General features: G+C 36.5%; 1 protein-coding gene across 1 annotated transcript in view; it reads right to left on the reverse strand.

Annotated features, from left to right (window-relative positions):
• The window catches only part of Cda4 (chitin deacetylase Cda4), a 164,125-nt gene that overhangs the window by 61,876 nt on the left and 83,764 nt on the right, over positions 1-18,485 (reverse strand). The window contains exon 4 of the mRNA XM_073976766.1: positions 10,180-10,307. Coding sequence (XP_073832867.1) covers positions 10,180-10,307 — 128 coding nt within the window. The remainder of the gene's footprint in view (positions 1-10,179; positions 10,308-18,485) is intronic.

Below are 18,485 nucleotides of genomic sequence, written 5' to 3' on the forward strand. Positions count from 1 at the left end.
TAACTCCCTTCAAGAGTTATCGTGTGCACCAATTTTCCGAACATTTTCGAACTTTTATGGGGGAAGTACCGGAAGGAGTGGACCGATATAGCTCATCTTCGATCTTAAACTAAGTTTGGACAAAATATTACGAAAGCCAAAATTTGAACCGAATCGGTTCATCCGTTCGAGAGTTATCGTGCTCACCAGCCAGACAGACAGACGGATGGACATTGCTAAATTAACTCCGAATTGTCTGAAAGACATTTCGTCCAAACATACTTGGGGTCTAAAACCATTATTTCGATGAGGCACATTTTGCCCGTATGAAAGTGTATATACCCCTTCTAGCCTAGAGGCTGAGGGTATAACGAAGCTAAATTTAGCCATTTCTGTGCGATATTAATGCCACAACAAAGACTAAATACCAAATTTCAGCCATTTCGGTGGGATATTGAGGCCATAACCTTAAAAATACGGAGAATCAGGAGGTACTGTTTTATGGGGACTATATGAAGACGTGACAAATTTCCGACAAATTTCTGATGCAAAGGTTTATATTTATATCGAAAATCAGGTGGTACTGTTCTATAGGGGCCGTAGGGGCCATCAATAACAAACATCCTAGGAGTAATATAAACTTTTATACCAAATTATAAATCACTACCTGAAAAATTTCGAGCTGTATCTTGATTTCAACAGTCAGACGGACGGACGGACGAACAGACGGACATGAGTATATAAAAGGGTATAAAACTTGGGGTTGGCGTTGGGTTTGTAACCCACCCTGCAAAAAACTTTGTACTATGAACAAAAAAAAAAAAAAAAAAAAAAAAACAAAAATAACCCCTTCTAAAGTTGACGACCTCCGCAAACGTTTTAAGGACCATGATATCTTAATCTGCACCTTGAATTATTGCATTCTTTTTAGAGAAGGTGCCGTTTACGCATTGGCAGATGAACTTGAAAAATATAAGGCCGATATTACTGACATACAGGAAATATGATGGATATATTGGGGACGGCATCAAAAACAACACCTAAAGCTGACTGTATCATAACTCTCATGTTATAAAGCATGAGTTTGTTTGGGGTTTTGTAGATGCTCATGCCCTCACCGAATATAGGGACGAGCTGACCAATGTCATATTTTACAAGCGCTTAGAAGAATCTTATGAAGAAGAAGAAGAATCGTCCTCTTCTCCTAACATTTTGTCTATATTTAGTTTAACTTGGCCCATATCGGTTCTCTTCTTAGGGTACTTTCCTTACAAAAGTTCAACATTTGCGACTAAATGCACTTTAGGATATGTTCGAAGATCCTTTAGAAATATATACCGATCCTGTTTATTGTCGTCCTGTTTAGAGCGATATTATGTTTTCCGTAGACAAGTCCATGCTTCATACTTCTCCAAAAGTTATACGATGACCCACCAAAATATTTAATGGGCGTGATATCTAGCGAAAAGATGGACTATGTCGGTCCATTCCTTCGAGTACTTCCTCCGCAATACTTTTGAACTTTAATCCTAATCCACCACAAAGTTCAGAATATTTTGTAGATGAACGTTTCAGCTCACATAGGCTGAGGGTATATCTCTGACGGCAAAGCCGACTGATACTTTTTTACTTGTTTATTCAATATTATTCAATATTATCTCACAAAAATTAATTCGATGTGAAACTAATGGAGCGATACTAAAAAAATATACACTCATACAAATATTTCAGGTGGCATTAAATCTCTGAACACATAAAATATTACTAAAACTAAACACATACATACATAGATAAATATTCATGCATGTATAAATGAAATTATATGTATGCATGTTTATGTTTTAAAAATACCAACATCACTGATTTGTATCTCACGGGGGTTAAATGTCAACCGTACTTTTTAATTAAAATTTCAAAACTAAAATACTGATAAATTCTTCTGGGGATGTGATATCCTTGATGGTTTTGTTGTTGCTGTTGTCGTTGGATGGAGGATACATTAAATAAAATAGAAATCATTGAGGTGTTAATTTAAGTAATTACCTGCTAAATGAAAAGAAAAACATGAAATTATGTGGCTTTGTGGCAGGGGAAAACAATTACTGAAAATCAAATAAATTAGTAACCCCTTCTATGGTTTATTTTTAACACATATTCCAAGGTTTAAGTTTTAATTGTTTAATTAGAAAATATTTTAATTAATTGCCATTAGGATAGAATGAATTGAGGGGTTGTAGGCATTTATTTTTTAGGTGATGGAAACAGTGAGATGAAATATTAAAATTGTTTATTTTAATTTGTCTCCCTCCCCTTTACAAATAGGCGCAAATGTCACATTAAACATTAAAAATTATTGAATATTAAATTCCTCTCCATGACCTTTATTTCAATTTTGTAGATTTTTTGTAAGTTTTTATATTTATTGTTGCCATTACCGGAAAACATAGTTATTTCCGCTTGATTTGGAAATATTCTATTTTCATTCCCTTGTCCTTTTATAGTCATTTGATGATTGGAATTTTGGGGAATTCGTGTGTGTTAATGTTGTTTCGTTAAATGTCCTGTCAATATTAACATTAATAGGATATAGAGAAAGCATAACAGCTCGCCTTTGCCCATGACCTTTTGGTACACATAAGGCAGTATAAGACCTACAAAGAAGAGTCAGTCCGCTATGTTGACAGCTACATATCCTCAGCCAGGATAAAAGCAACATAATTAGGTTCATAAATGTAAAGAAAAAATACATTTAAACAGTGGGCAATTTTGCAACTTTTCAGCTTAAATTATTAGAGATCCTAAAGGAAAAACGGATTTTTAATTAAGTAATATTTAAAATCCCTGATGTAGTGTTTCCATGTTGTCTTCCAAATTCAAATCAAAATATTTGCACATACCATTAAAGGTTTCTTCATTTAAGTTTTTACATAAAGAACAGTGTCCTTTGATATACCCACATAGTTTGGCATATGAAAATAAATTTCCAAATATTCTTTGTCATTGTTCATTCGTTAAGTTATCAACAAGAAATGAGTAAAGAAAACCTCCGAATAACAAATAAACATAAACTTTATCGAGTCAATGAAATAAAAATGGGATAATGGATAGAAAACCAAAGATTCAAATATATGACCACATAACGTGGTGGATAAATTCGAGGGATGGTAATGGCAGTAAGTGAAGATTTTTGCAACATTTTTAAAGAGCTAAGAATATAACTTGAAATAGATTATAAATTCAAAATTATAAAAATTATAAAGTAAAAGCATTATAAATTAAAGAAATTATAAAAATTATACAAATGATAAAAATTATGAATAACAAAAATTATAAAATATTATAATTATTAACATTATAATTTATAAAAATTATAAATTACAAAAAATATAAATTATAAAAATTATAAATTATAAAAATTATAAATTAAAGAAATTGTACAAATTATTAATTATAAATATTAAAAAAATCATAAAAATATAAATTAGAAAAATTTTAAATTACAAATTATAAAAATTATAAATTACAAAAATTATAAATGGTAACAATTATAAATTGGGTGACGTAGGGGATGGAAGATACCAAGCAACGGTCCTGACCGGTTTTAACATGGCAAAGCCCAGGATTTATCTTGGTCCCTCTTTCATCCCAAGTGGACACTGACCTCCCCGTGGTGTCACCTGGGGAACTTCCTTTAACACCCGTTAAAGGTAGTGAGCTAACATGTGCCGCGCGTTCACCCACAAGAACGTTAAAAACTTGGGTTTGGGCGTCGGATTAGTAACCCTCCCCTAGAAAAAATAGCCTACTATGAAGAAACGAAAGAAAAGAAAAACAAACCCCTCTAAAGTTGACGAACCCCGCAAACGTTTTAAGGACCATGATCTGCGAATCTGCACCTAAAATGTTCGCACTATTTATAGAGAAGGTGCAGTTTACGCAGATGTACTTGAAAAGTACAAGGCCGATATTACTGCCATACAGGAAATACGATGGATTGGGAAAGGCGTCACAACAACACCTAAAGGTGACGTACTGTATTATAGGTGCCATGAAATAAAGCATGAGTTTGGTTGCGGATTTGTAGTTGGTCGGAGGTTAAAACACCGGAGGTTAAAACACCTCCAGCTACACACCCGCGAATGAAAGACTTGGTTCAATTCGAATAAAAGCAAAAGTTTTCAACATCTGCTATGTTTGCGCTCATGCTCCAACTGAAGAAAAGGACGGACAGACCAAAGATATATTTTACGAGAGCTTAGAAGAAACATATGACCGTTGCCCTGCCCATGACATTAAAATTGTTCTAGGCGGATTTAATGCCACATTGGAAAGGAGAATATCTTTGACCCAACAATCGGGAAATTTAGTCTCCACAGTGAAACATCTGACAGTGGTATGAGGCTGATAGACTTTGCAGCGACAAAAAACATGGTAGTTAGCAGTACCAGATGTAATCATCTCGATATTCATAAGGGCACCTGGCTGTCTCCAGATCAGAAAACAAGAAATCAAATTGATCACGTTGTGATAGATGGAAGATATTCATCGAGCGTGTTGGATGTACGATCGTTCCGAGGCGCAAACATTGATTCGGACCACTACTTTGTTGCAGCAAAGGTACGCACCCGGTTAAAAGTAGCAAACAAAGTACGAACAGACACAGCACGTAAGTTAGACATCGGTAAGCTGCAATCACAACAGATAACCACAGCATATTCCACTCAACTAGCCCAATTGCTTAATGAGGAGTGCATCCCGATAACATATCAGCGCTATGGCAAATCATTGCCCACTCCATGCAAACAGCTGCAAAATCAGTACTTGAATACCAGAGACCTCCACCAAGGAATCCATGGTATGACCAGGAGTGTCGTGCTGCTACCGATGAGAAAAATGGGGCATATAGGGCTACTTTGCAATCAGTAGGAACGCGTAGCGCACGAGAGAGATACAGGGAGAAAAGGAGAGAAGAGAAACGTCTTTTCCGCAAGAAAAAGAGAGAAATGGAAAAGCCGGAGTGTGAAAAAATCGAGATGTACAGGAGCCAGAATGAGGTCGGAAAATTCTACCAAAGAGTGAAACATCAAACAGATGGCTTTGGTACAGGCATATCCTCCTGTAGAGATCAACAATGTAATTTGGTAACTGATACAGATAGTGTGCTCAGGATATGGAAAGAACATTTTTCCAAACTGTTGGTATCCAATAGCAGCGAAGACTTTGTCGTCCCACAGTCCCAATACCAGAAGATGGTATTGAATGTAAACCGCCCAGCCAAGATGAGGTAAAGACAGCAATAAATCGGCTGAAGAATAATAAGGCAGCAGGAGCCGCTGATAAGGTGTATTCATCAGCTAGTTAGAACCATCTGGCAGGAAGAACGAGTACCCGACGAAGGGAGAGTCTTATCTCCCTTCTTGTGGACGGGGCACGGGATACTCAGGTTCCAATCTATAACTATAGGGGCATAAGTCTACTCCCTATTGCCTACAAGATCGTGTCAGGGATATTGGCCAACGAGATAATTGGACCATACCAATGCGGCTTTAGACCTGGCAAGTCCATCATTGACCAGATGTTTACTCTGCGGCAAATCCTGGAGAAGACTCAAAAGACACCTACCACTTTTTTGTCGATTATAAAGGAGCCTTCGATAGCCCGCTGCGTTCAAATGTATTCCAAGCTGTGTCTGAATTTGGTATCCCCGCAAAGCTCATCCGGCTTTGTAAAATGACTTTAACTGACACGAGGTCCTCAGTTAAAATAGGAAAGAACCTCTCCGAAGAGTTTGGTACCAAAAGAGGTTTCAGACAAGGAGACAACCTTTCGTGTGATCTCTTCAATATCCTGCTGGAAAAGGTTATACGAGAGGCAAACGTCAAAAGAAGTGGCACAATCTACACCAATAGCCACATGTTACTTGCTTATGCTGATGATATAGACATCATGGGCCTATCAGTAAAAGAAGTAACTGATACCTTTATGAAGGTCTAAGGAGAATCTGCTAAAGTGGGTCTGGCGGCAGCTCCGTAAACACAACAAACGACATCAGTTGTGAAATAAAAAGAAGGATTGTATTGGCCAACAGATGCTACTTTGGTTTAAGTAAGCAGTTTAAAAACAAAGTCACATCTAGTCAAACAAAAATAACGCTCTACAAAACACTGATACTATCCGTGCTGATGGCTCCGAAGCCTGGGTACTTGCGCAAGCAGACAAGGCAGTGCTTGGTGTGTTTGAGAGAAAAATTCTTCGAAAGATCTACGGACCAATTTGCGTTGACGGTTAATATCGACGTCGCATGAAACACGAGCTGTATCGTATCGAGATGCAGCGATTGCGTTGGCTAGGCCATATCATAAGAATGAGTGATGATGAACCCGCTAAAAAGGCGTATAAACGCGGAACGCTTGGCGGTGCACGCAGAATTGGCAGGCCAAGGAATAGATGGCGCAAACAAGTGGATGATGAGATGAAAAGGCGCGGTATTCCAGAGTGCGAAGCAACAAATAGAGAGAAATGGAGATCTCTTCTTAGTTCGGCCTATGGAACAAATGTTCTGTAATGGGCCAGCTAAGTAAGTAAGTAATTTTTCCACTAATAAATTAGTTGTATTAAAATAATAAAACAACAATGGGATTAAACCAGACTATTTTGAAAAAACAAAATTGTATTAGCTATAAAAAAAACTACGCCACCAATGCACAGTGGATCCACTTGTATGGAGAAAGTGGCCAAAAATATTTAGAGTGTAAAAATCAAGCCAATGCGCCGGTTACAGCTTTGTGCTGCTGCGAAGAGTGCTTTAAGAAACCACGAGCGTAACATTCTCCCCCCTTCCCCTATGGAGGGGGTATACGGTAAGAATTGTTTTATGCTGTTAATACAAAATGACATGAACAAAGCTCCCGGACATCTTATTATGCAAAAATAGGCTTGGGAAAACAAAACAATCTCCAAAACAACATAAAATCCAACCAATTTAGCGGATTAAAAAAATCAACATTTTTGTCTGAAAATTTGTAAAATTTTTGATAAAGATCTTATAACGATCTTCCTGGAAGGCAAATACCGCCAGCGTGAGACACATTTGGATGAAGATTTCTTCATCTTGCCACTGATGCCAGTTATGTTAATGTACGTGGTCAAATAACAGAGTTATACGCTAATATATCCATAGAAAATCTATTCTAGGGTAGCTTTAGTCAGCGACCCATCATTTATAGTCTGGCACTAGATGGCAGCTGATTTTAATACTGAATAATCCTAAACCCATGTCCTAGATGGGAAAATTATTCCCCAGGTGGGCACTGGTGGGCATCATGATTAAAACCTTAGGTCAAATTTAAGTATATGATCAAATGGGCTTTACAAAATTCACTAAGAAAATATGCAGCTAACTAGAATTCCACAACACCCTAAAACACTATTTTTTAACGAAAATTAAGCTATTACCTTCTCCTTCAAAATCCATTATAATATTTTGCTATACGCATTAGTTTCGCGATATTTTGAACTTGCACCTTAAATATAGGTTGTACTCACAACAAAAAAATATTAGTCAAATGTTCCGACTTTTGAAGCTATGCTTAAGAAGATCGCGTTCGAATGAAACAAAAACTAATATATTTTTGAAAAGGTCCATGTCATAGCTGTCAGAGTTGCCAGATGTTGTACCAAAATTTTGACATTCATTTTTTTATTTTTGGCCAATGTGTGGATCCACTGTGCAATGTTCGGTTTGAGAAACACTGGCACCGTTTGTATGGTTGGCTGCGGCAAGCTACCAACTATATTTTGTTATGTGCATTCATCGAAATTCGACGACACATAGCAGTGGGAAAAAGGTTTGGTTTGTTTCGCAAACACTTTCGCCGGAGTTGTGTTAGGTTGTGTTAGGTTACCAAAGAAAAACTTCACATTAAAGTTTTTTATTTGTTTACAATTGCATTATACCTCGAGCTGACGATTAAGTTTGGGTATAAAAAGTTTCTTGTTGAAGAAGTTATTGAAAAATGACTTCGCTGGAGAATATGTACAAACAAGAAACAAGGGAACGGATGAGATCCAGTGGCGTGGATCGAAACTAGTCTCTGCCTTACCCCTTGGCAAACAATGCCAACCTTTTTCCACTAATAAATTAATTGTTTTAAAATAATAAAACAACAACAATGGGATTAAGCCAGACTATTTTAAATAATAAAAATTATAAATTAAAAATTACAAATATTATAAATTATAAAAATTATAAATTAAAGAAATTATACAAATTATACGAATTATTAATTATAACAAGTAAAAAGTCTTAATTTTTATACCATCCACCATAAAATAGTCTTAATTACAATGGAATAATTAGGGTCCTTTCACAGTTTTAAGTGTAACAACTTTTCGCCAATGGATAGACTCCTACTGCCTCCCACTATTGCTTAAATTACACTGTGAACACAAATGTTGGGGCAGAGATAATTCCTTTTGGAGATGAAAGCACTTGGTGTGTGTATATTAAAAACCCCGAAGGATAGATGCGCCGTGAGTCGCACTTCCGCGTTATGGCGTGATGAAGTTTTTGCAAGAGACCCTGTAAGCCATCATGAATTAGCATTATATCTTTGTTTGTTGTTTTTGTAGAGCACTTATAACGCTAATTCCACAGAGTCTCTAACAAAAATTTCATCACGCCATAACGCGGAAGTTCGACTCATGGACCTATGTTGACGATGTTTGGTGGAGATGTTTTATGACCACTGAGAACCTCAAATGTTAAATTGCAGATAGTTCGGTTACAAATTGTGGCTAAAATTCTCAAAATACCGAAAATCGGGAGGTACCCTTATATGTGGGCTATACCAAAACCTGGACTTATGTTGACGATGTTTAGTGGAGATGTTTCATGACCACTGAGAACATTAAATGGCAAATTACAGCTAGTTCGGTTAAAAATTGTAGCTAAAATTCTCAAAATACTGAAAATCGGGAGGTACCGTTATATGGGGGCTATACCAAAGAGTGGACCCATATAGCCCATCTTAGAACTTGACCTGCTTATGGAAAAAAGAACCTCGGGTACAAAATTTCAGCACTCTATCTCAATTATTGCGGACGCTAGAGTGATTACAACAGACGGACATGGGTAGATCGTCTTATAATTTTATCCTGATCAGGAATATATATACTTTATAGGGTCGCAAATGATTAGTTCGATGTGTTACAAACGGAATGACAAACTTAATATACCCTCCATACTATGGTGGAGGGTATAAATAATATATATTATAAAAATTATAAATATTTTAAAAATCATAAAGATTATAAATTATAAAAATTATACATTAAAAAATTATAAATTACACTTCTGTCTTATTGGGCTATAAAGTCCTTTTTGTCAATGAAAAATAAATAAAAATTACTTATTACATTTTTATATCCGACGTTTCGTTGGGAGTTTTGCAACTTCTCATGGGATACGTTTTTATTTATAAGTAATTACTTACGAATAAAAACTTATTACTTGTAAATAAAAACTTATCCTCGAAGAAGTTGGAAATATTTCAACGAAACGTCGGATATAAAAATTAAATAAGTAATTTTTATTATTTTTTATTGACAAAAAGGACCTTATAGCCCAATAAGACAGAAGTCTTAAAAATAATAAAAAAATATTCAAAGGTCTACAAAACTATAGAAAATAAAAATTATTAATTATAATTTTTATAATTATTATACAAATTTTAAATTATAATCTATCTAACTCTCAACCCTCGCTATACCATCAAAATACATATGTGGCAATTGCTGTCACCCGAAACGTGAAAAGAAAAGCAGGATAAGCAACAGTCTTTCTTTCATATCGAACATTTGCTAGTTTTCTCTCTTTGTGTTGTTGTTTTTTTTTCTACATCTTCTTCTTCCTTATTTATAGTTTATTTTATTTCCTTTCCTTTATGCAAACGCATTTGCCTCTTTTCATTTATACAACAACAGAAATAGCGTGGAAAACCTGACCGGATGAAATGTGGCAAAAAGAGTAAAAGGAAATACAGGGTGTATTTCTATGGACTTGAAATTGTTGGACATAAAATTTTCTTTGGGGAATATTTTCTACTATTGCTTGTCTTGTTAGGGGACATTGTAAGTTTTTATTTTGGATACCAGGGTACTTTCATTGCTCTTCTTGTTATTGTTGTTCTTGTTACTTACATTATCCGCTTCTAAACCACCGGGAATATGTGTACCATCCTTTGAACAGAAACAGTATGGCAGTTGACATTCGCTGGGATCACATTTTTTTGCTTTATCAGCAGGTGCTTCGGTAATGGTTGCTGGTGCTGCAAAGAAAATAAAGGGAAAAAATGAAAAATAAATGTATTTGTATATGTAGCATTATGCAATATGTGCAGATATGTTTAGATAGAGTATGCTTTGTTGTAGGGAAAAAGGATATACAAAAAATTCTACTAAAGAATTGGAACTGTTGCCGACAGTCCTGTGGGAAAAATATGGCATTTGGGTGTATATGTGTGTGATAAAATGTCCAAAATGTATTGAATTAAAGCGGAAATCCAAAGTTGCTGCACAACAAATTTCCATAGAATAAAAAATAGAATAGAAATCGCTTTTCCTCTCCCTCCTTCTTTGTGAAATTTTTTCCTTGATCTATTAAACATTTTCAAGATGTTTTAAATTATTCACCAATTTTGCCCAATGGTTAATAAATTACAATCCTGCTTCCTTTATAAAGTCAATTTCAATATATCTTTGTACTTAATCACAACAAATGCATTATCCATATATATTTATGGCCATTTTTATTACCTGAACATGAATGAAAAACTTCGACTTATTGTTTTGCCATAAATTTCAAAGAGAGTTTTTGAAGAATAAATTTATTTGTGTTATGGCAACGCAGTTAAATCTCTCGTAAATTAGTGTCATTAGCATAATAAACATTTATTATCCATTGGTTGTTACCTCAAGGAATGGATGGATGCACACGTTTCAAGAAATCCCACCCCACAATGTCATCAATAAAAACTTCCTTTTTCATTCGAAAAAAGAAAACTAAAAGAACACATCCTTGATGTCATCGCAAGACAATTGTGAATGTGGTAATTTCCATTAGATTTAGATTAAAAAAGCACAAGTGGTGAAGTGAAGGATATGTGCCGATGTGTGTGTGTTGTGAGTGTAACTGTTTATGTAACATTTACCCATCAAATCGAAATGAGCATTTGACTGTTCGCATAGCAATGCGACAACAAAAAAAAAAAAAAGAAGAACACATGAGAAATTCATTTATCCTTTGCTAGGTTACAATCAACTGTTTGTTTGTGTAAAGATATTCACATGTGATTGAAATACAATCAGGACAATTTTACGAACATCATCAGGGTAGTAACCGACATCATCAGAGCAACAACCGCCTTCAACGTTTCTTAACCAAGGGTAATCTAGGCAAAGTAGGGGTGTCGGTTTTAGACAGGAGATTACATACTTGTATCCCTAAAATTTTCCCAGAGGGAAAAAGGAGACTTCCCTCATTTCCAATTCGATTCATATTAGCTAAATTATATTGCACCTACCTATGGCAGAAATGTCGAATATGTTACAATTTATTATAGGCCTGAGGATACAAAAAACCTCAATCATTGTTTACTTTTGGACAGGAACTGCAATCTCTAGCTGGTGGTTAGTTTTATTAAGAAGAACATGATTACTAACAAGTACACCCACTATTCATTCTCCCAGATGCAACCAGATACTTTGCGTGAACCTGCTAGTGAAGAAGGAGAAAGTGTTCATGCATTATTCAACAAAGTGTTTTGCTCACTTAACCAAACATTGCCAGAGTAACGACTAACGACGACTGGCCATAACAAGGATTTGATTCAATTGATTGAAATTGCTGTGAATTACAAAAAAAAAGAAACAAAATGACTAAAACACCTCGAGGATTTTTAACGAATTTTTTTCAATCATCAACAGAATATTTTCTCAATGGACCACACAACTCGTGGATTTTTAAAAATTTTTTTCAATGGACCACACAACTCGTGGATTTTTATAGATTTTTTTTCAATGGACCACACAACTCGTGGATTTTTAAAGAATATTTTTTCAATGCCTTTTAGAGCTCGTGGATTTTTAAAGAATATTTTTTCAATGCCTTTTAGAGCTCGTGGATTTTTATACCCTCAGCCTTAAGGCTAAGGAGGGTATATACACTTTGATACGATGAAAATGTGCCTCATCGAAATAATGGTTTTAGACCCCAAGTATGTTTGGACGAAATGTGTTTCAGACAATTTGGAATCGATCTAGCCATGTCCGTCCGTCTGTCTGTCTGTCTGTCCTGCTGGCTGGAGCGCACGATAACTCTCGAACGGATGAACCGATTTGGTTCAAATTTTGGCTTTCGTAATATTTTGCCCAAACTTAGTTTAAGTTCGAAGATGGGCTATATCCGTCCACTCCTTCCGTTACCTCCCCCACAAAAGTTCGAAAATGTTCGAAAAGTTTGTGCGCACGATAACTCTTGAAGGGAGTGACCGATTTGGTCCATACATTGTATAGCGTAAACCATCTACAAGGGTAATATGAGGTTCCAATATGGTCTCAATAGGTCAACTCCTTCAGGTACCTCCCACACAAAATTTCGGAAAAGTTCAGTTTAAGGCCATCTCTCGAATCGCTTTGATTTTTGTTTTAGAAACTTGTATTCACTGCCCTCCATACGACGGTACAAGTACCATCAGGGGCAAGTCCATACTTCCTGAGAAAATAGCATGAAAGTTGCACAAAACCCCTATGACACCGTGTGAGGTGATTGGAGCGCAAAATAACTGTCGAACGGATCAGCCGATTGGGTCCAAAATTTGGCCTTGGTAATATTTTGTCCAAACATAGTTTATTTAAGTTCAAAGATAAGCCATATCGGTCCACTCCTTCAGGTACCTCCCCCACAAAATTTCAAAAATGTTCGGAAAATTGTTCGTACGGTAATTTGTGAAGGGAGTGGCCGAATTGGTTTATACTTTACACATCCTAATATATCTACCAGATACAGATCATGCTCAAATATGGACTATATTTGTCCACTTCATCCAGTACCTCCCAAACTAAATTTCGGATAAGTTCACTTTAAGACCTGCTATCGAATCACTTTGATTTTTGTTGAAGCAACTTGCATTCGCTGCCTCAATTACGAAGGTAAAGGTTTTTTTTCAGGGGCAAATCCACACTTCTTGAACGAACAGCCTGAAGGGTGTAAAAACACCCTATGGCACCATATGTAGTGGCTGGAGATCCACTTCCATAATGGTCAATGTCGATCCATTCCTATAAGTAATTCCTCCGCGAAACTTTTGCTCTTTAATCCTAATCAACATTTTTGTCGTTTCATACGTCCAACATTTTTAAAACCCTCTATATACATACGTTTTTTGGAAAAAAATGTTTTCAATATACACAGGCTGAGGGTATATCTCTGTCGGCCAAGCCGACTGACACTTTTTTACTTGTTAGAGAATATTTTTTCAATGCCTTTTAGAGCTCGTGGATTTTTAAAGAATATTTTTTCAATGCCTTTTTAAGCTCGTGGATTTTTAAAGAATATTTTTTCAATGCCTTTTTAAGCTCGTGGATTTTTAAAGAATATTTTTTCAATGCCTTTTAGAGCTCGTGGATTTTTAAAGAATATTTTTTCAATGCCTTTTTAAGCTCGTGGATTTTTAAAGAATATTTTTTTAATGCCTTTTTAAGCTCGTGGATTTTTAAAGAATATTTTTTCAATGCCTTTTTAAGCTCGTGGATTTTCAAAGAATATTTTTTCAATGCCTTTAGAGCTCGTGGATTTTTAAAGAATATTTTTTCAATGCCTTTTAAAGCTCGTGGATTTTTAAAGAATATTTTTTCAATGCCTTTTAAAGCTCGTGGATTTTTAAAGAATATTTTTTTAATGCCTTTTAGAGCTCGTGGATTTTTAAAGAATATTTTTTCAATGCCTTTAGAGCTCGTGGATTTTTAAAGAATATTTTTTCAATGCCTTTTAAAGCTCGTGGATTTTTAAAGAATATTTTTTCAATGCCTTTTAAAGCTCGTGGATTTTTAAAGAATATTTTTTTAATGCCTTTTAGAGCTCGTGGATTTTTAAAGAATATTTTTTCAATGCCTTTTAGAGCTCGTGGATTTTTAAAGAATATTTTTTCAATGCCTTTTAGAGCTAGTGGATTTTTAAAGAATATTTTTTCAATGCCTTTTAGAGCTCGTGGATTTTTAAAGAATATTTTTTCAATGCCTTTTAGAGCTCGTGGATTTTTAAAGAATATTTTTTCAATGCCTTTTAGAGCTCGTGGATTTTTAAAGAATATTTTTTCAATGCCTTTTAAAGCTCGTGGATTTTTAAAGAATATTTTTTCAATGCCTTTTAAAGCTCGTGGATTTTTTAATGAATATTTTTCAATGTCTTTTAAAGCTCGTGGATTTTTTAATGAATATTTTTTCATTGCCCAGAATTCGCGGATTTTTAAAGAATATATTCTCAATGCCTGTGAGGGCTCGTGGATTTTTAAAGAATATTTTTTCAATGCCTGTGAGGGCTCGTGGATTTTTAAAGAATATTTTTTCAATGCCTGTGAGGGCTCGTGGATTTTTAAAGAATATTTTTTCAATGCCTGTGAGGGCTCGTGGATTTTTAAAGAATATTTTTTCAATGCCTGTGAGGGCTCGTGGATTTTTAAAGAATATTTTTTCAATGCCTTTTAGAGCTCGTGGATTTTTAAAGAATATTTTTTCAATGCCTTTTAGAGCTCGTGGATTTAGGCGGATTTAGGCTAAAGAGGGTATTTACACTTTGATACGACCAAAAATGTGCCTCATCGAAATAATGGTTTTAGACCCCAAGTATGTTTGTACGATATCCGTTTCAGACAATTTTGAGTAGATCTAGCAATGTCCGTCCGTCTGTCTGTCTGTCTGGCAGGCTGGTGCGCACGATAACTCTCGAACGGATCAATCGATTCGGTTCAAATTTTGGCTATCGAAATATTTTGTGCAGATTCGATTTAAGTTCGAAGATGGACCATCTAGGTCCACCCCTTCAGGTACCTCCCCCACAAATGTTCAAAAATTGTCCCAAAACTTGTGCGCACGATAACTTTTGTAGGGAATAACGGATTTGGTCCATACTTTGCACATCGTGTAATTTCTACCAAACTTAGAAGAGGTTCCAATATGGACTCAATCGGTCCACTCCTTAGGGTACCTCCCACACAAAATTTCGGAAAAGTTCAGTTTAGGACCTGGTGTCGAATCGCTTTAATTTTTGTTGTATTCGCTGTCCTCTATACGACGCTGTAAGTTTCATTAGGGGCAAGTCCTTACTTCCAGAGAAAATAGCCTGTAAGTTACAAAAAAAACCCTATGAAACCGTGTGTAGTGGTAGGAGCGCAAGATAACTCTCGAACGGATCTGCCGATTCGGTCCAAATAATGGCTTTCGTAATATTTTGCCCAAACTTAGTTTAAGTTCGAACATGAGCTATATCGGTCCACTCCTTCCGGTACCTCCCCCACAAAAGTTCCAAAATGTTCGGAAATTTTGTGGGCCTGATAACTATTGAAGGGAGTAGCCGATTTGGTCCATACTTTGCACATCGTGAAATTTCTACCAGACTTAGATGAGGTTCCAATATGGACTCAATCGGCCCACTCCTTCGGGTACCTCCCACACAAATTTTCGGATAAGTTCAGTTTAGGACCTGCTCTCGAATCGCTTCGATTTTTGTTGTAACAACTTGTATTTACTGCCCCCCATACGACGGTTTCACCAGGGACAAGTCCATACTTCCTGAGAAAATAGCCTGAAAGGTGCACAAAAACCCTATGACACCGTCAGTAGTGGTTGAAGTGCAAGATGACTCTCAAATGGATCTGCCGATTTTGTCCAAATTTTGCCTTTCGTAATATTTTGTCCAAACTTAGTTTATGTTTGAAGATGAGCCATATCGGTCCACTCCTTCAGTTACCTCCCCCACAATCCATACTCTGCACATCCTAAAACATCTACCAGATATAGATCATGTACAAATATGGACTATATTTGTCCACTCCTTCAGGTACCTCCCACACAAAATGTCGGATAAGTTCACTTTAAGACCTGCTCTCGAATCACTTTGATTTTTGTTGAAGTAACTTGCATTCGCTGCCTCAATTACGACAGTAATAGTTTTTTCAGGGCAAGTCCATACTTCTTGATAAAACAGTCCGATAGGTGTAAAAAATTCCTATGGCACCATATGTAATGGCTGGAGAGCACTATAACTCTCGAACTGATCAACCGATTTGGTCCAAAATTTGGCCTTCGTCATGTTTTGTCCAAACTTAGTTTCAGTTCGAATTGGCCATACTTTGGATCTTTTAATATTTTATCCAAATTTAGTTTAATTTTTAAAATGCCCATATCGGTCCTCTCCTTTGGGTTCCCCCCGCAAAAAGTTCAACATTTGTGCCTAAGTCCAGTTTCGAATCTGTTCGAAGATCCTTCGGAAATGTATTCCAATGCTGTTCGTTGTGGACAAGTCCATGCTTCCTGGTATGCTGGTCCAAAAGATATACGAATACCCACTGAAATGACTAGTGGGTGCGATATCTATCGAAATGATATGACTCCCAAAATAAGATTCACTTCCATAATGGACTATGTTCGGCAAGTTCAAATGTCACGCATGCTGAGGGTATATCTCTGTCGACAAAGCCGACTGATACTTTTTTACTTGTTAAAGAATATATTTTCAATGGACCACACAACTCGTGGATTTTTAAAGAATATTTTTTCAATGGACCACACAACTCGAGGATTTTTAAAGAATTTTTGTCAATGGACCACACAACTCGAGGATTTTTAAAGAATATTTTTTCAATGGACCACACAACTCGAGGATTTTTAAAGAATATTTTTTCAATGGACCACACAACTCGAGGATTTTTAAAGAATTTTTGTCAATGGACCACACAACTCGAGGATTTTTAAAGAATTTTTGTCAATGGACCACACAACTCGAGGATTTTGAAAGTATATTTTTTCAATGCCTTTTAGGGCTCGCGGATTTTTAAAGCAACGGTCCTGACCGGTTTTAACATGGCAAAGCCCAGGATTTATCTTGGTCCCTCTTTGATGTCAAGTGGACACTGACCTCCCCGTGGTGTCACCTGGGGAACCGCCTTTAACACCCGTTAAAGGTAGTGAGCTAACATGTGCCGCGCGTTCACCCATAAGAACGTTAAAAACTTGGGTTTGCGAGTTGGGTTAGTAACACTCCCTTAGAAAAAACAGCCTACTATGAAAAAACGAAGAAAAGAAAAACGAACTCCTCTAAAGTTGACGAATCCCGCAAACGTTTTATGGACCAGGATCTGCGAATCTGCGCCTGGAATGTTCCCACTCTTTATAAAGAAGGTGCAGTCTTCGCATTGGCAGACGTACTTGAAATGTACAGGGCCGATATAACTGCCATACAGGAAATACGATGGTTGGGAAAGGCGTCACAACAACACCTAAAGGTGACGTACTGTATAATAGCTGCCATGACGTAAAGCATGAGTTTGGTTGCGAATTTGTAGTTAGTCTGAGAGACTAGAACATCTGGTATCCAGATGAATGAAAGACTTGCTGCAATTCGAATAAAAGCTAAATCCTTCAACATCAGCTTTATTTGCGTTCAGGCTCCCACTGAAGAAAAGGACGAACAGACCAAAGATATATTTTACGAACGCTTAGAAGAAACATATGACCGTTGTCCTGCCCATGACATTAAAATCATTCTAGGCGATTTTAATGCCAAAATTGGAAAGGAGAATATCTTTGGCCCAACATTCGGGTAATTCAGCCTCCACAGTGAAACATCTGACAATAGTATGAGGCTGATAGACTTTACAGCTGCAAAAAACATGGTAGTTAGCAGTACCAGATTTAAACATCTCGACATACATAAGGGCACCTGGCTGTCTCCAGATGAGAAAACAAGAAATCAAATTGATCATGTTGTGATAGATGGAAGACATTCATCGAGCGTGTTGGATGTACGGTCGTTCCGAGGCGCAAACATTGATTCGGACCACTACCTTGTTGCAGCAGTTACAGTCTAAAAGTTGCAAATAAAGTACGAACAGACACAACACGAAAGTTAGACATCGGTAAGCTGCAATCACAACAGATAGCCACAGCATATTCCACTCAACTAACCCAATTGCTTAATCAAAGCACTCCTCGTCTCAATAACATATCAGCGCAATGGCAAAGCATTGCCCACTCCATGCAAACAACCGCAAAATCCATATTTCGATACCAGAGACCCCCACCAAGGAATCCATGGTATGATCAGGAGTGTCGTGCTGCCACCGAAGAGAAAAATGGGGCATATAGGGCTACTTTACAATCCGTAGCAATGCGTAGCGCACGAGAGAGATACAGGGAGAAAAGGAGAGAGGAGAAACGTCTTTTCCGCAGGA

The sequence above is a fragment of the Musca autumnalis genome, unplaced genomic scaffold, assembly GCF_047663935.1.
Source record: "Musca autumnalis isolate F117 unplaced genomic scaffold, ASM4766393v1 scaffold_3, whole genome shotgun sequence".
Taxonomy (NCBI): Eukaryota; Metazoa; Arthropoda; class Insecta; order Diptera; family Muscidae; genus Musca; species Musca autumnalis.